We start from the raw sequence: 24908 nt of genomic DNA on the forward strand, positions 1-24908 counted from the left end.
TATTTAGCTTTAATGTAAAACTTAATATTTTAGGGAATTAATAGTTATGACCATGGAAGATACAATCTGAAGAGTATAAGATGTGTGTAGAGCAGGAGATTTTGTTGGTTTGGCCACATTGAAAGAATGGGTAAAGGTTCTTAAGTTAGTATATATGTAACAAGTGAGGTATTAGTATCAGTTGGGAAATCAAAGGAAAACACAAGCGGAAGTGATAAGAATGGGCATGAGGGAAAGGGATGAATAAAGACCTGGCCAGAGATAGGTTAATTTTAGAAATCAGTTTTCAAAAGCTGTTAAACATGTGTCTCCATTCCTACCCCGCTCTCTCGCTCTTTGTACCTATATGAACTATAAGAAACCGACTTTCGGAAGTGAAAAAGCAAGATGGCAAACGAAAAGCAGATTCGCAAAAAATAAAAGCGGAGATTTATTTTTGGGTGACGTCTAGATTGTTATTATATATTTTTCAATCATCATAACACGGCATGAAAAAATAAATTGTGCTTTTGATTTGGAGAGAGGATGTTTGATGTGTTCCATATGACATACTTTCATCATCTTCATGGCTAATTATAAACGTTTAATATGAACTGCACTCTACACGGGATTGGCTATGCTGATCTCAAATTACAACCGGTCTATTATGATGGATTATGTTCTAATAATATTGAGAAAAATATGAACCAATAATTTTGGCGCAGTTATGCGATTAAATAGCGATTTATGTGTAATTAATTGTACGCAGTCTATCGTTTACAAAATGGTTTCGAAATTAAATAAACCAAGAAGAGTTGATATGCCATAAAAGACATAAATCAAAGTAAATGGGTTTCAAAAGAAAATGAAATTCGTAAATGGCTGTGGCTCTTGGTGCTTCTGCATCATTAGAGTGAAATTGGAAATATTTAATTTCAAGTAAAACCAATCATATTTACTTAATTGTCATGTTACAGTAATGAACATATCCAAAAATAATAAAAAAAGATAAGGTAGAAAATTAATTATAAATTATTAAACAGTTTTCGAAGACTAATTGAATAAGATAAAATTGAGTTTTGCTAAATTGGACTATTTCAGAAAATTATTACTCCCCTTGTTAAGAGTCGAACTCTCTGGTTTCATTTTTTACGAAAGTTTTGATTTCATAAATTTTGGATATGTTTATTGCTGTGACATGACAATTAAGTAGATACATTGGTTTTACTTGAAATTCAATTTTTTCGAATTTTGCTTTGATAACAGAGAAGTATCAGGATCTTTAACAAAATCTTTCCAACAATTGATTGCCACAGCCAATAGAGAATCAAACGCGCAAGCACAACATTGACATAGATACATAGTGTTATATATTCACTGTGTCCGGTCGTTCAAATGTGTTTTTCAGTCTATATAATTTCTAAATCGACTTTTGTCACTGATCTATGATATATACACCTGGCAGCGAATAAAACACACCTAATCTTTGGTTTATTTTACTTTGACAACAGTTTTGGATTTAGTTATGACAGGTGTTGACATCAGTGAAGGTGCGCAGTGGAAGTGTGAATATTTGGCAGTGAAGAAAATGTGTCGGCTTGTCCTCTCTCTGTGACCAACTGCCTTGCTTTTTATTTGTGTCTATATAAACATTCTTTCACCTTGGAATGTTTAATATTTCCCATTGTCCATTGTCTCGGATCCTTTGACCAATATCCTCTCACATATTCTGGGTCAAATTATGCATTCCTTAAAACCCATCGAATGCCTCTCTTCCTGGGGTCACCTGCCAAATATCCAACAATAGCAGATACTGTCAAGTTTGCTACAAAGAAGGTAGATTCCCTCTATCAAGCAAGAAAACTTGTTACACCTGCCAGTTTTCTTTTATCTGTACACAGCCACCACTCACCCATGTATGGAGTACTGTTATCGCATCTGGGTGGTGCATCAACTATTGCCTCTCTCTCTTGAACAGAATCCAAAAAGTGGTCTCTGATGTAATACTTACTGTACTGTTTATTAAGTTCCAGCCTTTGCTACGTCAACACAGCGTTGCATGTGTGCCCCTGTTTTATAAGTACTTCCACATAATGTGCTCCGATGAACTTGCTGCACCTGTACCATATCAGCAAGAATACTTTCGATTAGCAGCAAAATCACACCCCTTCACTGTAGAAGTCAGTAGATGCCGGGAATTTTATTTACTTTAATAACTTTAGTTCTCAAACTGCTTGCTCTCTATGCTCCTTGTTTCTTCGACATACGAACATGCATAAATTTAAATGTAATGTGAACAAATATCTTCCTGCCCAACCAACTTCCCACTTAGTCTGCTCCTTATAAATCTGGCCCCTATCATAATAGTCCCTTATATCCCAATGGCTTGTTTAGGGTGAATATAAATGTAAAAAAAAAAAATTAAAATGGAAGGACTTTTATTTTTTTTATTTTTTAACCACTCACTAGCAACTTGAAAAAAATGTGATCAACTTAAAATTGTCAGGGATGTATGTTAAACTAAAGTTTATCATATTTAAAAAAAAATTTTTTATTGTTGTTTTGCTTTTTTTATTTTTTTTATTTTTGTCATAATTTTCTAAAATATTTTTTCTGAATGTGCTTTAAAAAACTTTTATTTTTTTTTTTTTTGTCCAAATGTTCATGGCATACCATCCTTGACCCCTTCATGCTCATTACCATTCTCAATCTGACGAACCACCTAATCTTCAGTACCATCATACCAGTGATAGTGCCATTACAACCATTTTCTATTCGTCATCACCTTCGCATTTCTAATAAATACCATTTTCAATATCTTGTTTTCCTTTTCTGTCCATCGTCTTCACTATTTATCAGCCAACACATTCTTTGGCCATCTTCAAATCTATGGCTTTTAATGCTCTTGAAATATTTACGATTATAAATACTTTGTCTTCTCATCTGTATGAGAATTCTTGGGGTTAGATGTATAACGAATGAAATAGTAGGTCCGATTCCTGGATGGGGAATGCCAAGGAAAACATGGGAAGAAAACGCTAAAAATGAATATGAGAGAAGGTATTTCTCTCCCACAGTGAGAATTGTGACATAGGGGTCAGAAAATGGGAATGAAAAGTCAGTGCCTCTGCAGCCCGGTCGCCATTCCCTGAAGAGGCACCTCAAGCAATTAGTAATAAACTAACGCCTCAAAGAGATAAGTCAAGGCCTCCGAAAGAGTACCTCCTAGAACTGCATAAACCAGCTTAATGCTGCAAATCAAACAGGAACGGATCATTATAAGAATGGTCTAATCTGTTGATTTTGGATGTGGGAGAAAGAGGGATAAATAAAAACCTGGCAGAGTAATCTTAGTTTAAAGGTCAATGAATTCAACACATGCCAGCATGTAAAACACACTAAACCGAATATGATGGTGATTGTGAATAATAGAATTAATTTGCAAAAGTAACAAAATCTGGTTATAAAATATTATGTATTAGCGGGCAGCTCAGCATTGCCTAGTTGTAAAATACATTTAAATATGATATTTTAATTCATGCAGATTTTGTATATATTATTATAAAGCCAATGCGTTGTTAATTACTAGCCACCTGGCATTGCCCAGTCATAGAATATGCTTAAATACAGTATTCTAATTTATGTAGAATTCATATTATTATTGAGCCAATTTTCTCTTGATTATTATATTGTACCTAATATGTAGTAATGATTTTAAAAGTAAAAAAACAAAAAAATGACTTAGGTGCCATCAGCTAGAATCGAAATCAAAACCTATAGCTCTTCAGTCTTAGTCAATACTGTTTGACCTAAATCCATACGCATATAAAAACTAACAAATAAGTTTTTTAACATCTGAATGTATATTTGCGCATATGTACAGAAGTACTTATATATAAGAAGTTGCTTTACATTGGCAAGTTTCAATTTTTTTTTTCAATTTTGACCTCTTATTTATTTTTACCAGCTAACAACCAAATCAGAATTTGTCCACTGGTTCAAATAGCCTATATATTAAGTCTGTTAACCAAAAATTGACAAAAGAGTTTGGTAGAGTCTGTTCCTCAGACAATCAATGTTACTTATATATTTACATAGAACATGTATTAACATCATGGTTCTTGTCAAAAATTCACCCTATATTAAAAAATAAAAATTTAAAAGAATTTACATGTTGTACATGTGATGAAACGAAAATATCATACCCCCAAAATCCCGTAAATTAATCAGTTTTATTTTTAAATAAGAAAATGAAATTCTATGAGTATCCCAGGAGTGACTGTTATACCTTTCATTTTGAAAAATACCAAGGAACAAAGAGCGATAACTCAACAATAATTCATACTTGCAAGATTTATGTTGTAATGCCTATGAATTCCCTTTATTCACTTAATGATTTTCTTTATAAAAATAAAACGACTTGATCAATTTACCTGATTTTCAGCCTTAAATTGTTCTAATATATATATATATATATATATATATATATATATATATATATATATAGAGTATAAAGATTGATAATTGTAAATTATGAATCAGATTCAAAAGGAAAAACAAACAAAATCAAATTGAGTGTACGATCATTTCAGAAACGATATTCATGTTATTAAAATTGAGAAAAAGCATTGACAATAATTGACAAAGACTTTGTTTCCGAATATAATCTCATCAGCGCAAAAAGGGGGGGGGGGAGTTTAACACACCAAAAAAAAAAACTAGCATTTTTGTAGTAAGGTGGATAGTCCTTATTGAGTTTCATAAGAAAATTTGTTTTAAACTTTGTCAGTGCATGGTTTCAACCATTCGTGGCCAAAATACAACATGCCTACATATGCACTGATGAACTTTAAAACAAATTTTGCGAATTAGTCCATCGGGCAAATTATTCCTTGTAGTATATAATAATCAATGGAGGTTTGATTCTATAAGAATACATACGCAATTTGCATTAATTCAAATATCATATTTTTAAGCGTATTATACAACCAGGCAATGCCATGCGTCCAGTTAGTATATATATATATATATATATATATATATAGATAAGAGAGAATAATGCATTCAGAAAATTGCTATTTTTTTAATATCTTTTATGTGCATTAATCTTGTCTCTAGTCCACTTTTTTGAGTTTCACCAACATATATTTGGTGACAGTAATGGCATGAGATAATATATATATTTATATATATATATATATATATATACCTGCATTAGATATGGGTTTCTTTTGGAAACGTTTTGTTGTTTTTAATGTTTGATTCATAGTGTATATGATGTGGTTTGTATTATTGGAATTCTTATTTTGTTTAGCGTATTGCAAATTATTGTTCTATTGACATGTGTGCGTAAGAGAGGATGTCTGTTTATGAGAAAAGTGTCTCGTGTATATGAATTTTTTTTTTTTACTTATTGTTTCTGGAAAACCTTTGAATGGCTTTTTTATTTGCATTTAATATAAAATATGTGGGGTATTGCAATGTTTTCAAAGACTTTGTGAGGTATTTGAATTCTTGATTTTATATATATATATTGAATTAAATTTACAATATAATAAAATTTACATTTTTTTCCCATCTTCCTCACTCTTTGTTAGTTACGTCCATAGACACTAATATATTACGATTGGATTCATAGCTAATATCATTCATCAATTTAGGAACATTATGATTGAAAACATAAAAATCTTACATAATCCCAACATAAAACTGCAAATCTGCATAAGACTGTACCTCTACAAGGCCATCATTCGCCCATGTATGGAGTATTGTTGTCATATTTCGGCTGGTGCATCTGCTACTAGTCTCTCGCTCCTAGACAAGGTTCAAAAGAGTTGCCAACCTGATAGGTCCTGAACTGTCATCTAAGCTTCAGCCTCTGTCCCATCGACGAAATGGTGCATCCCTCTGCCTGTTCTACAAGTACTTCCCCACTCTTTATCTGTGCCTAAATCAAAACGCAGATTCCATGAACAAAGCTTCTTTCTTAGAACTGCACGCCTATGGAACTCTGTTCCGTCTGCCTGCTTCCTAACTGACTACAACCTGGATGTCTTCAAGTCCAACATAAACAAATACCCGATGAACCGCCCCCTTAAGTAGACACTTTTATTAAATACCCACACTAACGTACTATACATGCAGTAACCCTTATCCCGGAGTGGCTTCCGGGCCTTGATAAGTGGTGATCAACTTGTAAAAAAAAATAAAAAAAACTTTAACGGTAAATGCTCCAACAAACTGCAAGCACTCGTACCCCCTCAACGGAAATACCCCCAACAAACCCAACAAGCAGCTACATCCCACCCCTTCACCATAGAGATCCCTAGATGTAAGAAAGCCTTCTACTCTAGTAGTTTCTTCCCCAGAACCGCTAGACTTTGGAATTCCCTTCTGGGTCCCTGCTTCTCCAACTGTACTGACATGCAGAAGTTCAAGCGTAACGTGAACCAACACCTTGCTGCCCAACTCCCTAAATAGTACCCCTGTAGCTTATGTCCCTGATAGTAGCCCCCTAGATCAAAGTGGCAACGTGCCTTGTTTGGAGTGAAAATGTAATTAAAAAAAAAAAAAAAATGACTGCAAATTGAAGAAGCTTTGTATATAAAAATGAAACATCCAAGAATAAATGATATTAACTATGAATCCGGTCGTAATATATTATGTCTAGGTATGTAATTAACGATAAGTAAGCAGAAGGATAGTGGGGGGGATGTAAATTTTATTATATTGTAATTTCAATACACCTATTTAAATATTGTACATATGTCCAATGGAATGCCCTTAAAAACATGACCATGTCTCCCCAAACGTACTTTTCTCTAAATAGCCACACGTTTTTAAACACAGCAGATAAATAAACAAAGACAACTGAGGTTTCAGTAGAAAGTGCTAGTAAATACAGTGCAACAACACATAACATATGAATCCTATATACAAACATTTGATAATATTACAAAAAGATTAATACGTAAATCGGAAAAATATTAAAAAGAAAATTGTTAAACAGAAATTCTCTATGCGTTTCAACAATGTATGTTTAAATATACATATACCCTAACCCTAACTCCTATCTCGGTGGCTATATACACTGTTTTGGGTGAACAAAGTTTAAAAAAAAAGTTTTTTGTTTTTAATAATTAATTCAACAACAGTTAAGATATATCATTCAAATACGGTAGTGTTTGAATATATGGTTAAGTGGCAGTTTTAGTCATGTAGAACTGCTTTAAAGCTTCAGCGCTCACTCATTTTTCGACCAAATTTTAAACAATTATCACAGTTTATAGATCACCTTCTCAGCTATATTGTGAAAAATTTTTTCAATTTTCGTTCAGTAAAACAAAAGTTATGATGAATTTACTGGTGTTTTAAAATTGTAAAGAAATGTAAAGAGGTGAGCAACGTTTTTTATGACTGGTTTCCATAGCAACTACATCACTTCAACGACTACTGTTGCTAACAATTCACCGTTCTCGCGAAAAGAGAAGTAGCAAGTGAAACAGAATGAAACAGATAATTGGGGGGATTTTATTGACAACAGATGAGTGCCGTACATTGTTATTAAATGTGTGTATGTTATGTTTATGGGGGGGGGGGCAAAAAAATAAGACTGAAATTAAATAAAGAACAAGTGAATTTACTGAAAGCCTGGAGAAATCATGGATTACAACATAAAAATGCGAGCATGAAAAGTAATATAGTTAAGCTTAAACATAGAAAAGTAAAGGACTAGTTGTAAAAACTGGAAAATAAAAGGACAAGATATTGTAGTAAAAAATATAATAAATTTATAACTTAAAATATTGCAGCATAAGAATTTTTTTTAAATTCAATTTATTACATTATAATCAATTCTTAATGCTGCAATAGTTTAAATTATACATTTATCATATTTTTTGCTAGAATATCTTGTCCTTTTCTTTTCCAGTTTTAACAACTAGTCCTTTACTTTTCCATGTTTAAGCTTAACCATATTACTTTTCATGCTCACATTTTTCTATTGTAATTAAATCTTCATTAAATCCAACAGCATTTCAAATATATTAAACCTTCATTAAATATCAAAACTGATTTTTCTTTCGTGCTTATTCTTAAATGTTCTGTGTTACGACCAGTGTTGACCCTCCAACACTTACAGTGTCGGTACGGCTGTCTTTCGGAAAGGTTTCCGATCATCCACACACATTTCCTATTCCCCTTTCTACTTCTTGCATCCAATAACCTTTGATCACAGCGGTTCATTTTGCAACGAGAAATTTTTTTGTTCGTTGTTTTTGTATTTCAAGATGTCTTTCATTTGCTTCTGACATTTCAGGACTTAAAAAACCCGCCGGCGACGTCATATTGACAGGTTAGTTCTGCTTCCTGCTCCTACCCCCCTTCCTCTGCCACCACAATATAATTGCTCTCCCCCCCCCCATCTTCCCCATCCCTTCTCTTTCTGTATGTGTACTCTGTGAATGTCATCTTGTCATTATTTTGTCTCAGGCTGCAGATGCCCCTTCCCTCTACTCCGAACTAAAGCTGAGAATCTGTTTCACACAGCGCCTCCTGAATGATGCTGGTCATTGACTGCCTCCTGTCATCTCATCAGTTTTCCATTTATCCTCACCCCCCCCCTCCTCGATGGTCAAGCTTTATCATCCTCTCATATCGCATTCTTCCATTTTCATCCGTCTCATCATCCTCGTTGTTATCTTGTCTGCATGATGCATGCTACTGTTTGACCTGCACGTGACCGGTATCTGTCCCAGACACTGGTGTCTTAAAAAACATGTAACCACGAATTAGAAGCAAAATAATGAATGTTTTATAAAATTATTGTTGTTTTAAGACCAAATAAAATTAGAACAGGAGAGGAGGTGATCGCAATGATGTGTATTGACAACCTGAGTGTGCCAAGTTCAAATTCAGTCAGTTCCATTGCACCACTTTCACTTACAGATGTTTGCAACCTTCATGTGGCTTCTCCTAAGTGGATTTATACTTGTCATAAAGGGAGAAGTCTAAAATGAGTTAGTTTTATTTTCCAGTACCAAGGTTGGGGAATTTTAGGGATGCGGATGCTACAATGATTATTGATAGATGGAAAGTTGTCATGGCTGCCCCTGATTAGTGTTTAGTACTACCAGATCAGATTGTCTGAAGATAACGGTCCACTGACTTAAAATTGATGTTATTGTTTTTTTTCTTCCCTGTGAAAAACTCAAATGTTCAGCAAAGTTAAAAGCAAAAACAACTTTCCTCTACAAAACGATCAAACCAAACACCATGAATAAATATTTCAAGATATAAAAAAAACTTGAAGCATAAAAACTATTACTAAAATGTTATATCACATTAAAGAGTGCACTCCTTCCTTTACAAATCTGTCTGTCATCTAATTCTAAGGAGATCCATGAAAGGTTAAAAGCATGGATAAGTTACAGCCTTTGTCCATTGACTGTTATCTTTGTTAGATTCTGCTGTCTGGAAACTTTGTTGGGATTATTTTACTGTCTCTGTTGCGCATTATTTTACCACTTTGAATGATCCTATAAGAGGCTGGCACCAGCGACAATATTGCTCTCCGGGCCAATGAAGCATTTACGTTGATTTTAAAATGTGAAGTTAATAATTTCCTTGTTATATTTTCTTGTTCTTTTCAAGACATAAAGACAGGCCTTGTTTTTAGATGCAAAAAAAACGTCACAGAGAAAAATGGGGACAGCATTAATAATTGAATCTTGTCTTTTATTAAACTTTAAAAAATATAAGAATCCTCAAAACTTTCATTAAAATCTGATTTATGTTTTTGAATTTTTTCCATGAAAATTGATTCTTATTATTTTGATTATTTGAACGACTTGAGTGTCATTTTCACAACATTTTGGTCGATGTAACCTCTGACCTTCTTCAGATGTATCTTGTCAAACTTGGGAATCTTCACGGAATTTCAAATGGAACTCTTTAATCCACGGCGGTAGCATGGTCTTATTCCATCAGCTATAGTTGCGTAGAAGTCCGAAGTAATTCACAGTTGTCTTGAATGTCAGCCGCACTGAGGATTGAACCTTCAATCTCCAAAAGAGTGTAGCTATAAAGTGAATTTTACAAAATACTTTATCCGCTATGCATGGATCCTTCATGACGGAATGATAACATGCTATTATGAAAATAACACGAAAGATGAGAACGGTAGAATAATCCAAATTATTTGGAAATTCTGACTGAGATGAAATATTGTGCATTTTATAAATATTCAACAGAAAAATAATTTACGCTCCAGAAAAAAACTTCATTGATCAAAAAATTGCTTAGATTAGCCAGAGAACTTCTAACAATTTGAATATTTATTTCTTTAAATTTTATTTGTTTGTGTGAATCTTATGAATTTTTCTTATGTCTGTCTGTGTGTGTGTGTGTGACGCAGTTTACCTCGGCCTACAGGCAATCCACCCAGGCAAGTAAAGTACCGAAATGAAGCTTATGATCCAGCAGATGTTTTAATGATATTTATATCCATGTTTGGTGTATGGAAATGCAAAAAATAACAATTTACTAAACAACGTTTTATTTACTGGATATTTTTCCGGTATTCACCGGAAGTTATTATCTCCCTTAGTAAGTTTGATTTACTGTGTGTGTGTGAGACGCGGTTTATCTCCGCCTACAGGCAACGCACCCAGGCAAGTAAGGTACCAAAATGAAGCTTATGACCCAGCGGATGTTTTAGTGATATTTATATCCATGTTTGGTGTATGGAAATGCAAAAAAAAACAAACCGATTTACTAAACGTTTTATTTACTGGATATTTTTCCAGTACAAGAACCCAAGTTTGCCCAGCTGGGCAAACTTGGGTTCTTGTAAAAACAAATATATATGAGTAAATATGTAATTATATCTATGCATGTGTGTGTATAGAGATATAATCTAGAAAATATATATATATATATATATATATATATATATATATATATATATACAAGTAAAAATGTGTGGAAATAAAAATGTGTCGGTAGAATTGATGATATTTGTATGTGTTGTCGTAAATGTAGAAGACAATCTTATTAAATGAAAATATTACATTTTTTTTTTTTTACCTGTATTTATCCGGCACTGCTCCGAATGCATTGAAATAATTTTAATTTTAAATTTTTTGTTTGCATATAATTAAACTTATACAGAAAAAATATTTTAGTTTTAAGGTAAACGATTCATATTATATTCATTTTAAAACATGAATTGTCCCCCTTGCTGTTTTTTTACTTTTTGGTGATTGCATAAAAATGTTTCATAATAACAGTTGTTTGGGTAATTTTTAAAAATCAATCACAGGAAAGTATATTATTATATTGCCAATAACCTAGTAAATAATAAATGAAAATTGGCTAGTCAGACTAAAATTTGTCAGCTTAAATACTATTTAGGTCAAAAACAATTTGTCAGTTTAAATGTTATTTAAGTCTAACTTTTTCAAATCTGACCATCTTTGTATATTTCATGTCCTTCTTTAGATATCTTGTTTTAATTAATATTCTTGTGTCAATTTTAAAAGAAAAAAAATCTCTTCAAACATGAGTATATGCAGGTCAGATTTTCCTAAATGTTTCATCAGATAGATCCCCCCCCCCAAATGTCCCTGCAGATTTTTTTACTATTATTTTTGAATTACCCTAGTTTATTCTTAAGACTAGTATGCACACCCATATCAATAATGATGGAGTGGGGCATTATGCTTTTAATTTGATTTTTTGAATATAAATCATAATTTTTGACAACCTAAAAAAATTATAAATAAAAACATGTACTGTTGATTCTCATTTAGAATTGTTTTTTTTTTTTTTCTGAATTAATTTCAAACAGAAGGAGGGGATGGTCTGAATTGCTATTTACTTTCTCACTCCAACTCACCACTTGGTTTCACTCAGAAACTAGAAAAAGACACTTTTATTTTTTTTTTGTTTTGTTTTTTTGCTCAGTAATTTTTATGTGACTAAACGGATATATTATAAAGATATACAAATACACATTGGTCTTTATTATAGATTGAAGGATTATTTATATCATAACTATATTTATCTTGATCAGGTAATTTATTCTAAAGTGTAATATTCTAGTAGGAAGATAATCTAATTTTACAAACATAACAATTACGATTTTATGTTTCTGAATTTTTTAGATAAGGATTGCTAATTTGCATTACTTGGATCATTCGGACTACTATTCTCATCTTGAGTTTGTTTTTATAATCTGTAGTAACAAAAAGTTGCATATAGTGATAAGTTGTAAGATTGTATGTTTAAAAACAATAATAGGTTTAAGGCTCCCAAAATTCATACCAGAATTGTTTGCAAGGACCTGTGGCATAGTAGATAAGGCACTTGGTAAAGTTCAGTTGTATGACACTCTTCTAGAGGTTAAAGATTTAATCCTGACGGAACAGGAGCATGGTACTTTTGTTGATTAAATAAAGGGTTCTATTCAAAATTCTGTGTAGATTCTACCGTTTGACGGAAAGATTCTCAAGTTCGACAAGATACATCTGAAGAAAAGAACTGCCCACCTGTAGAACACTGTTCCACTGTTCTGCTTCCCGGCTGAATACAACATGGTAGACTTCAAATCCATTGTTAACAAGTTCTTGTTGAGCCGTCCCCCATAAATAATCAAATTCTACCCAATTTACACCATTAATGATTATCACACTATCTCCTTATTCATTAACGCATATCCTCGAATGGCCTTCGAGCCTTGATAAGTGCTGACTTCTAAGTAAAAAAAAAAAAGAAAAAAGATCAGCTGGAACGTGAAACCACTGAATAATGCATGACAGTTGCAAGATTAACGTTATTAAAAAAAGTAAGCATTAATAAAACTTGGGTTAAATGTTAAATAAGAATTGCTTATTGTTATATTGGAGAACATTATTAAACAATCAAATAAGTCTTGTGCGAGATAAACTTTTTACACATCTGTTATCACGTCGACTGATTTGAAAGTGAAATATCAAATCTCCCAGAAATTAAATTTATTTTCATTGTTATTGTATTATATGAAAAAAAAACTGATTAGATTTAACCGTGAATTTAAGGAAATAGCTTTACTTAATAAATAACTAATAATCTATAAATATAAAAGCGAAAATGTATGTATGTGTGTTCGCTTTTTCTGTGTGTCTATAAAAGGCTTTTTTCAGAGAAGCGGTCGGTCAGTTCACAACTTTTTAAAACTTTTTATATCACATATAAATCGTAATATCTCAGAGTTAACAACGAAGCTCGCCTGTCTATTTAATTTGCTCGATTTCGGGAAGATAAATATTCAACATTTGTCGCTCGCCGCATGTAGGTTAGTCTTTTTCCTATAACATCTTGGGGAAAAAATAAAAATCCGCAGTAAATGAATACTATCCCGCAGTCAAACTTGACCTCATTAACTCATTAAAACGGGCACCTGCCAAATCCAAGTAATTAAATAAATTCAAACATGTTTCCATTAGCATCTCGCGGTGGGGCAATGGTTAACGTCGCACCTTTTTTTTCACACTTTAATTTACAACTTTGCCTCAACGGTTCGGGTTCGATCCTCATACTTACCTACCAAAACATTTTTTTTAACCCCCCCCCTCCCCTGGAGTTTCTACACACACCTCCAAACACCTGGGCAACGCCGGGTACCCCTCGCTAGTAAGTTAATAAAATGTCCTTTTTCAAAACCAATATGCAAATATGGAGTTTCAATGTATGTCCTGTTGGTTTTGTAGACTGAGAGTAGGCTCAAGGTATTTTCATGAATATCGACAGTGGCAAGGCGTTCATAAAGCCAAGTCGATTCACAATAGCCCCCAGTATGGCACATCCTAAACAGACTAAGGTTGTTGAGGAAGTTGCTCCACTTGTTTCCATGGTGATTGATTGTAACATAAATCTGTCAAGAAGACTGGCGTATTTTGATTACTTGTGGCCTTCATCGGATGCTACTGCATGGGTTTGTTGCCGATTCTGTTATTGACAAAAATTGATTATAGTTTTATAATAATTTGGTTCAATTAATAAATTAATTACGTTTCTGAATTTTTGAGATGGAGATTGTTTATTCGTATTATTTGGATTCTTTGGACTACTGTCCGCAAGGGCCTGTGGCGCAGTGGTTAGAGTACTTGGAAAAAGATTTATTCTCCTAGAGGTTGAAGGTTCAATTCTCAGTGTGGGTGACTGAAAAATACAATTGTGAATTACTTAGGACCTCTATCCAGTCATGGCTGATGGAATGAGAGCATGCTACCCTGCTGGGGCTGTAGAATATGTCAACTGTATCTTTGTAGAAGGAAGACAACCCCCTTTCCAATGAGGCCACCTGTTGGCGATAGGTGGAGACTTGTAAGGTGTCAGGATGGAATCCTGGTGGTTGAGCGGTCATTGTTCTGCCAACAGAATGGTCAGTGGCTTGCAACACACTTCTTTGGCCCTTATTTGGTCTGAAAGGCGGTCAGATGGAACCCAATGTGATTAATCAGCCAGTCCTGACATAGCCTAGCTCATATAGAGTTATTTTTCTCCCAACCACATTATCTGATCTGCTCTTGTGGAACACTTCCCAACCCTTTATATTATATGAGCTGGATCAGATTTTTTCTTGGAACAAGTATATTGGTATTGTATCCTTGTCTCAGCCAAAACGAATGGGTTATCCCCCCTTGGTTCTTTCTCAACCGTAGTTGGACTCTGTGGTGGGTAGTGGAGCACAGAGCTAATGAAAATCAAAACTCAATCATGGCTTGCTCTTTTAAAAAATCCAAAAGGTATTTATCTGATTCAGATTTTGAAACCGACTTAGACTTCCCAAAATTTATTATTAGATCACTGGATGAAATTAAACTGGACAAATTATACCCCCCCCTTTTTTTTTGGTTGAAAAAAATTATATCAGATGAGTTAAATCCAAAAAAATGTTTAAAAAAAAAAAAAAAAAAAATTCAAAATGGCGATCTGCTTGTGGAAGTTCAAAAGCAGAAACGCATAGAAAATCTGTTCAAAATGAATGCATTCCATAACATCAAATGCAAAGCATATCCATGCTAGATTAAATACCTCTAAAGGCATTAGGAAAAGCAAAAAGCTTTCATTAGCAACACCAGAAGAAATAGAAATGGCATAAAAAATATAACGGGGTGTAAAGAAATAAAAGAGAATCACCATCAGAGGAAACAACAAAACTATACTGACACACGCATAGATGCTCACCTTTGATAAACCATCAATACCAGAAGATATCATGATTGGTTATACAATAAAAAGAGTAGAGCAATTTATACAAACTCCCCTGCAATGTTTCAAATGTCAGAAATTTGGTCATTACAAAGACATTTGCAGAAGGCGCCAAGTGTGTGGGAAGTGTGGTGAACGTGACCCAAACCACACAGAGAGTGAGAGCAAAAATATAAAATGTGCAAACTATAAAGCTTTTGCGCTGCTTGGCCTTAGGGCCAGCAAAGACCATATACTAACTATAAAGAACACCCTGCCTTCAAAAGGACCTGCGATGTCTACAAGAAAGAAAAGAAGATAATGTATGTAAAACACACCAAAAATATATTCCCAGGAGCTAGAAAAATTGTTGAAAGCTATATGGGAACAAAAGCATTTGCCAATGTTATACAAAAAACAAATAAAAAAAACAAACTTAGGACACCACTGAAATAGATAACTATAAAAAAACTTATCGCCACTCAAATAGATAACTGTAAAAGAAAACATCAGCAAGATACACTTGAAGAAGCTTGGAGATTATATTGACTGAAAAGTTGTTAAATTGACACTCAAGATGAGAACGGTAGCTTGAATGATCCAAATATGAATGGATTAATTATCAAATGATAATTTCCAAATTCTGTTTATTGGTGAACCAACAATCACGAGGTTGTCTCCTCAGCAACCGACAAGGCTAACATGCTTGCCAGTCGGTTTGCCTCAAACTCCACACTGGACCCTTCCAACCACCCCCTACCTGACTTTCCTATGCGGACAGACGCCACACTAGACGATCTGAAAACCACCCCTGCTCAGGTGCATGCTATCATAAAAAACCTTGATACCTCAAAAGCATGTGGACCCGATCTTATCCCAGCTGTGCTATTAAAAAAGTGCTCAGCCGAAGTAGCTTCAGTTCTCTCCAAACTCTACAACAAATGCCTTAATGAAGCTTGCTTTCTGGTCTGTTGGAAAACTGCTTCTGTTGTACCAGTATTCAAGAATTCTGGCGAAAGGATAGACCCATCAAATTATCGCCCCATTAGCCTCCTCCCACTTTTTGCCAAAATATTTGAGACCATAATTAACCATGCTCTAGTCCATCATCTTACAGATGCTAAACTACTGACTGACAAACAATATGGATTTAGACAAGCCCGTTCCACAGCAGACATCCTAACTGTGATCTCTGAACGTATATACCATTCACTGGACAACGCGGGGGAGGGCAGAGCGGTAGCTCTAGATATATCTAAGGCTTTTGACAGAGTATGGCATGAGGGTCTCCTCAGTAAAATCAGATCATACGGTATCACTGGTAGAATACTTAACATAATTAAATCCTTCTTAGATAAGAGAAAAATCCAGGTTGTCCTCGACGGTCGCACATCTAAACAATATGATATAAATGCGGGGGTGCCCCAGGGTTCTATCCTTGGACCTCTATTGTTCCTGATATTCATAAATGACCTCCCCGACAACATTGCCTCTGAGATGGGTATATATGCTGATGACACTACACTCTATGGCAGGCATGACAGGAAGACGAATGAACACATTTCTAAAGAAATGGCAGAAACACTAGAGGAAGACCTCCAATCTGTAGTGGAATGGGGACAAAAGTGGTTGGTCGCGTTCAATGCTGCCAAGACTAAACTAGTTTCATTCAATAATTACAAGAAACCCTCTCTACCACCCATAGCAATGGCCAACGACTCTTTATCTGAGAGTACATCTTTCAAACTCCTTGGCCTAACGTTCACAGGAAACATGAGTTGGAACAATTACATTGAAGGCATTGCCAGGGCCGCTGCAAGAAAGGTGGGCTCTCTCTACCGTGCTAGAAAACTACTAACACCCGAAAGTATCCTGTACCTCTATAAGGCCACCATTCGCCCATGTATGGAGTATTGCTGCCACATCTGGGCTGGTGCATCTGCTACTAGTCTCTCGCTCCTTGACAAGGTTCAAAAGAGAGTCGCAAACCTGATAGGCCCTGAACTGGCATCTAAGCTTCAGCCTCTGTCCCATCGACGAAATGTTGCATCCCTCTGCCTTTTCTACAAGTATTTTAGTGGTGAATGCTCTGACGAACTGCAATCACTTGTGCCCCCACGACGTGTGCACCCTCGACAAACCCGACAGGCTGCTAAATCCCACCCCCACACTGTAGAGATCCCTAGATGTAAAAGATCTTTTTACTCCAATAGTTTCTTCCCCAGAACCGCTAGACTCTGGAATTCCATCCCAGGTCCCTGCTTCCCCAACAGTACTGATGTGCAGAAGTTCAAGTGTAACGTGAACCGACACCTTGCTGCCCAAATCCCTACATAGTACCCCAGTAGTTGTTGCCCCTGATAGTAGCCCCCTACACCAAAGTGGCAATTTGCCTTGTTTGGGGTGAAAATGTAATAAAAAAAAAAAAAAAAAAAAAAAAATTGAGGTGGATTATCTCCATCCTTTTGAATCCTTTAATCCCCAAACCTATCCACCCCCATCATTTGATTGAATGGATGGATCAAAGCAAACGAGTTTTGTTTATTTATTTGTTGTTGTTGTTGTTTCAACCGATAGAACATGTTTCGACTCGAAATATCCATATTTGGTTTTAGGCAAATAAAATGTGTGGAATAATCATAGAGCAGCTACATAGAAATTGAGGTATACTCAAACCTTTCGTTCATACAAGAGATCAACACGGCCGTTGACACTAGTAAAGATCCGTTCAGTTATCGGTTAATCAATATTTTTGGATTTAATGAAAACAGAAGTGTAAAGATAAAATGAAAAATTATTTTTTGAGACGAAGATTCATAATTTATTATGACTACTCTCCACACCCTCCGATTCTTCTTAGATCACCGAAATTAAGCAGATTCAACCCCCAGTATGGCTGACATTCAAAATAACTGTGAATTACTTAGGACTTTTACGCAATCATAGCTGATGGAACATGCTACGCCCATGGATCAGATTCCCAAGTTCGACAAGATACCCCTGAAGAAGGTCAGAGGTTACATTGACCAAAATATTGTGAAAATGACACTCAAGATGAGAACAGTAGTTCGAATAATCCAAATATAAATTATCCATTTTCATCTAAAAAATTCAGAAAGATAATATACATCAGATTTTAATGAAAGTTTTTTTTTTTTTTTTTTTCTTTTTTAAAGCTTAATATAAAACAAGATTCAATTATTAATGACTAGCCTGGGTGCCTGGAATTGCTTGGTTGTTTGGAGGTGTACGTTGAGCAAAAAAAAAAAAAAAAGGGGCAGGGTCTAGTAGGCACGCAGGCAGGCAGGCTCATGACGCAAATGCAGGAAAGAAAGTGAAAGAAAATCAGACATCTTACCGCTACTCCATGAGGCGACCGGAAATTCAGAACGTTAAAATTAGGCAAAGTCAATCCAACCGATATGATGACTTGCAAAAATGGCTCGCAAAAAATCGACCCCCCCCCCTTGTAGAAAACTACCCAGTTGAGGGTGAAGGAATTAATGATTTTGGCCGATTTTTCGATATTTGTCGTCTGAGATGTTGAGCTTCAAAATGATACCGATCTCATGAAAATCCATCTCCTCTGTCGAAAGTTTTAGGCAGACATACATACATAAATTTAAACAGACAGGTGATATTTATATAATAGACTAGCCTGGGTGCCCAGCGTTGCCCGGGTGTTTGGAGGTGTCTGTTGAGAAAAAAAAAAAAATTTGTAGTAGGCAGGCAGGCTCGAACCTGTACTGCGAAGAAAATAGAAAAGAGTTGCCCATTTTTTTTTTTTTTTTACTCCCAGGCATTACTAAGTAGGAACAACTAATCTAACAACATAAAAAACAACTTATTTAGTGCTGCCTGACCTAAAATGTACCAAACATTAATGTTATTGCTTTTTTTCCTTTCCATTCTGCAAAGTCAAAATGGGACAATTCCAATATGTTTCCCTGATTCGAATACAATTACCAATTCTGATACAACTACCGATTCCAATTCTTTAAAAAAATTTAAATATTGAACTATTGTTTTTTTGGGTGGGGGGATTACCGTAAAACCCCATATAATAATGTGCATCTATTTTCACAAATGTAAAACGCCTTTGTATGTTGGGGGGGGGGAGCTATATAGATTTTAGTTTTAATTATAGTTTAAAATCAATAAATATTTATCCTTTTTAAATTAGTATTAGTAATTGAAAATAAAGTTTTAAATTAAAAAAAAAAAAAGAAAAAAAGAATCGTCTTTTGACATCGGAAAATAAACCCAATAATCATCTTAACACTCATTGATATGCCACGAAACCAAACGAAAAAATTATTTGTGTAAACAATTTGGCCATTCTTGCTTTTACTTCAAGACAATGCTTAGAAGCAACAACGAGTATAATAGCATAAAAATCAAGTTCTTGGATATAAATTGCAACACGAAGTCAAATTGAGGCAACAGATTGTGTTATAGCAGTAATAAATGATATAAATATTATAAATAATATATTAATAAGACAAATTTGATGACTTCTCTTTATATAAAATTTGTTATGTTTTTATATTTCTATCTATAGGATTCACTCCTAAACTAATTAACCTGTCATTATGTAATTTGGAATATATATTCTCTGCAATACAATGAATAAGATGAGCACATTTTTTTGTTCATAAAGTTCAACACCTAAGGGCTGCATTTATATAAAGTTAGGTATGTGTATATGTTTATTTTTATCTATAAGATTAATCCAATAACTCATTAACCAATCATTATTAATTTTGGGACACATCTGGACGTAAGGGTATGTAATGTGAGTTATATGTAGTTTAATTTGGTTTTGTTTTATGTAAATGGGGTAATGACAAGTGTCGGAGCTCTTTATGAAATTCAAATGACTTCAATTTTTTTTCCCCCCTTCTGAAATTTTAACAAATGGTACTCGATATGGATCAATAAATATTCCTCAAATTTCAGTTTTTAAAAGGGTCTTTAGGGAGCATAATATGGATACAACCTTTCAACTGAAAATTCAAATATGTCGGATTCTCATGAAATTTGCCCGATAGTCATTTGACATCAAATAAGTCTCTACTGTAAAAGTTTTCTTTACTGAAATTCCACGAATTTCGATTTTTACAGTTTGACTCTTTACATTTTCTAGAAGTAAAATAAACCAATGGATTTTAACCAAAATTGAAGTAAGGATTCCGGACACATCGTTATATGTTGATTTGAATTGTCCTATTCAGAGAAATTTTTTTTTACCCATTCTTGGGTAGGTATTCTTCTAGTGTTTTTTTATATATATATATATATATATATATATATATATATATATATATATATATATATATACACACACACACACTAATTATAAATAATAAATTAATAAAATCTGAAATAAAATATTTTTATGTTAAAATATATCCAAATGAATACAATTTATAAATATGGGAATTTAAATTTGGTGATTTTTACATTAAAATTCAAAGATGGCATAACAAATTGAAAAATAATTGCAACTTCTTTCCAATTTTCGGACTTTGCAATCATATCTGTATGCCTCTATTTTTAAAGTTGATAAATTTTTCTTCTGATGAGTTAAGGACGGAATAAATTTGAAAATTAACATAATAATTACATAAATGATTATGTGCTACGAAACAGGTGCTGTCAAGAAATGTGCATGTCAATGTACTTAAAGAAATAAATGGTAAGATGGTCAACATCTTGACATTTGGAATTTAGATGTTTGTCATTTATTTGTATATGCTCTGTAGCTACATTGAGCTTCATAAATTAAAAGATTGGTAGAAATAAAAGGTGAAATACATTTCTGCATATATATATATATATATATATATTTAGTAATGTGATTGATAATTTAAAATTCAAATTAGAATTAAAAATGAAAAATCTGTTTCATAAGAAGGAACAACAACAAAGTCAATAATTTGTACGATCGTTTCGGAAACAATGTTTTTATTGTGATAGACATTAAGCCACGATCGTACAAATTATTGACTTTGTTGTTGTTCTTTCTTATGAAACAGATTTTTAATTTTTAATTTGAATTTTAAATTATCAATCACATTACTAAATATTAAAGTAGCTCTAGGATATTTCCCTATCGAGCTTATTATATATCTGAATTACAACGAGCACTGTTCTTTTCTTGTATTTTAATTAAATTAATAATTTTACTATCACATTAAAATACACTCTGCTCTTTAGACTACTGTTCTAACCCCCTTTAAATATATATATATATATATATAATTCATTTTTAATTTCTTTAGGAAGCTGAAACTAAACATCAATTGATAACAAGTGGATGCAATTGCTAATTTTCAGTACATGTAAATTTTTGTCGTATTTCACAATATTTTTTTTTTTATTTTTATTATTATGCTCATGAAATAAAAATCCTCAGTAACTCCAGGAAATACAATTTCAATTTAATGTTCTGTAAATTTCATATACTGTAAAGATAAAGAAATATTTTAAGTTTTAGTGAAAAATGAACTAGTATTTTAAGATTTTCTGGTGCAATATAAATACCATACTATCAGCAGAATTGTCCAGGTAGTTTATGGAAATTGAATGAAAATTTTGTGATTTTGTTTTCACTCAAACACTGGCCAAATTTTTCAATGAGAAATATATTGTTTCCAGCAGTACAAAGATTATTCAATAAAAAAAATTGAAAAATGAAAACAATATTCTTGAATAGTTATTAGACAATTCTTACAAGATTAAAAAAAAACATTTAAACAAGATTTAAAAAAACATTTAAATTCAGAGCAAGAAAAAAAAAATCATTGTAATTAAGTTTTGTGAATAAATATTTATTTTTTTGACTAACAAGCAACTGAGAGCAAACAAAAATGTATTTTTTTATGATTTTGTTCAAATCAAGATATTTAGATTTTTTAAAAATAATAAACCAATAATAGCAAACAAATGCTTTCTTTATGATTTATTTTGTATTAGGGTTAAGATTAATTTATTTTTTTTGTTTTTAGGGTTAAGATTAATTTATTTATTTGTTTTTAGGGTTAAGATTAATTTATTTGTTTTTAGGGTTAAGATTAATTTATTTATTTGTTTTTAGGGTTAAGATTAATTTATTTATTTGTTTTTAGGGTTAAGATTAATTTATTTGTTTTTAGGGTTAAGATTAATTTATTTATTTGTTTTTAGGGTTAAGATTAATTTATTTATTTGTTTTTAGGGTTAAAATTTATTTATTTGTTTTTAGAGTTAAGATTAATTTATTTTTTTGTTTTTAGGGTTAAGATTAATTTATTTTTTTGTTTTTAGGGTTAAGATTAATTTATTTTTTTGTTTTTAGGGTTAAGATTAATTTATTTATTGCGGACTATTATGCTAATTTTTCTTAGTTGTTGTTTCACAACGTTTCGGCCAACTATTCCTCTGGCTTTCGTCTGTGATGGGATAGAAACTCTGAATCTCCTAACTGCATTCTCATCCATAGTTGTTGTCGTCTCACCACGTTTTGGCCAAGTAAGTCTCTGGCCGACTTTGGGTAGGATTGAAACCGCTATCTTCAGAGAATTCTCACTTGGAACCGTAGAGATTCAACATCTCTATCCATTGCGCCACGGGCCCCAAAGGACGATCCATGTTGGATTTTTTGGTCTTATAAATCCACATTTATTTGTAATCCGATCTTCCATGGTTATTGTATTATTGTGCTGAATGGTATATATATTATTTAATTGGAATTCATTATTGAGATGAGTTTTATTTTATTAATTTATTTATTGCGTACTATATCATAAATAATACTCATCTCCATAATGAATTCCAATTAAATAATATAGATAGGGTTAAGATGTTTAGCATTTCGGCACCTGATGTTTTCCATAAACCGTTTGGATTATTCTGACGATAACATGATTCCTATACTGCATAAGTACCAATTTTTCAATGAAATGAAGCAGATGGCTATTTTACAGGCTAAATCATGACTTAGTCTGATCTGAATTGCTTTTCTTTTCTAATTATACTGAAATTGCTCTTTGCCTTATCTAACCATTCAAAATAGTAGACATTTACATTTATTAAAAAAAAAAAATGAGAAATTTTTAATCTTAGGATAAAAATATTTGGTGCAAGTCTAAGGTTCAACATTACAAAAATACTGAAAAATCTTTATGATGTATGTACCTGTTACAGGATAAAAATGTCATATTCCAAAAATCATGTAAATTGATCATTTTTTTTTAAATAGCAAAACATACCAATTACAAGGCTGATTTTGATCTCGGTAGTTCCAGTTGAATTATCATTTCCCTTTACTATAAACCTGGCGGATCAAAACACATTTTACTTCCTTACAAAATTTGATTTTTTTTTTTTTTAGTTAAAAAGAAAAAACTACTTGACTATTTTTTGTGATTTTTCATGACAAATACTTGCATCAAAGATTTTTTTAGTGTGTTTTTTTTTTAATTGTACTTTGGACCAAAAATCTTTGAAAATTCTTATTTAATTTCATTAAAACTTCAAGTTTTACTGTTTTGCACAATAATTTTGTGTAACATGGAATTAAAATTTATTGCAGTTACTGATGATTGTTATCTCTATAAGCAACCTTTATTTTATTTATTTATTTTTTATTTTATATTTTATTTTTATTTATTTATTTTATTTTTTATTTATTTATTTTTTTTATTTTATTTTTTATTTTTTTTATTTTATTTATTTTTTATTTTATTTATTTTTTATTTTATTTATTTTTTATTTTATTTTTTATTTATTTTTTATTTATTTTTTTTATTTATTTTTTATTTTATTTTTATTTTTTTTTTTTTTTGCTTTTGAAACCAAAGATTTTCTTTATTTTCCTGTTCTATTAATTTTAGTTTTACTGATTATCTCTGCTTTTATTAAAAATTATTTTTTTTAAAATGTGGAATTACTTATGTCATTGAAATAGACAAATATACATGCTTAAAAATTTTTGAGATAATGATTAATAATTTGGATTATTTGGACTACAAGTCTCATTTTTTTTTTTTTTTTGTTATTGTATTATTAGGAAACTTATTCAGAAACTATGTTAATGTTTTGGCCAATGTAACCTCCAAGTTTCTTCAGATTCTTCTATCTGAACTCAGAAACCTATACATAATTTCAAATTGACACTTAATTTAATCCATATGGATCTCTGCGGGCACAACAGTTAAACACATTGATTAGCAGACAGTCTTTTGGAAGTTAAAGGTTGAATCCTTACTACAGAAAATACAGGTTGTAACGATAAAATTGTTGCTCTAGAAAAGACAATATGACTCCATTTCCGTTTGATTAAAGCCGGTTTTCTTTCTTTTTTTTTTTTTTGTTGTTGCAGACCATCTATTAGTTGCCCAGTTATTTACAAATCCCAAGAGTGATAGGAGCCCTCTATCATGTTTGAAAGTGACACAATGTTCAACAAGCAAGATTGGAGATGCACCACTGTACAACTCATGCTCTATATCAACCCAAGTTATGAAAACAGGACCATTGCCAGCACCCTCAAAATGCAAATCCAGACTATTCAACACTTGAGGGCACAGCTAAACGTAGTTTCTGCCCACAGTCATGGTCTTTGGTGTGGTTTCAAGTGAGGGCCAGATCATGCCACCTCACATCTTTGAAGTTTGCTTGAAAGTGTACCTGGGCGTGCTGAAGAGTGTGCTGAT

The 24908-nt window shown here is 32.7% G+C and overlaps 1 protein-coding gene across 5 annotated transcripts in view; it reads left to right on the forward strand.

Annotated features, from left to right (window-relative positions):
- The window catches only part of LOC145255841 (phosphatidylinositol 4-kinase alpha-like), a 272694-nt gene that overhangs the window by 59550 nt on the left and 188236 nt on the right, over window positions 1-24908 (forward strand). For 4 of the 5 annotated variants that reach the window (XM_080114579.1, XM_080114575.1, XM_080114578.1 and 1 more), the window contains exon 4: window positions 8297-8332. The exons of the other annotated variant lie outside the window; for it this stretch is intronic. In XM_080114579.1, the coding sequence (XP_079970705.1) occupies window positions 8297-8332 (36 nt within the window). The remainder of the gene's footprint in view (window positions 1-8296; window positions 8333-24908) is intronic. 5 annotated transcript variants of the gene reach the window in all.

The sequence above is a fragment of the Euprymna scolopes genome, chromosome 31 (assembly GCF_053919585.1).
Source record: "Euprymna scolopes isolate OS-2025 chromosome 31, ASM5391958v1, whole genome shotgun sequence".
NCBI classification, from domain to species: Eukaryota; Metazoa; Mollusca; class Cephalopoda; order Sepiida; family Sepiolidae; genus Euprymna; species Euprymna scolopes.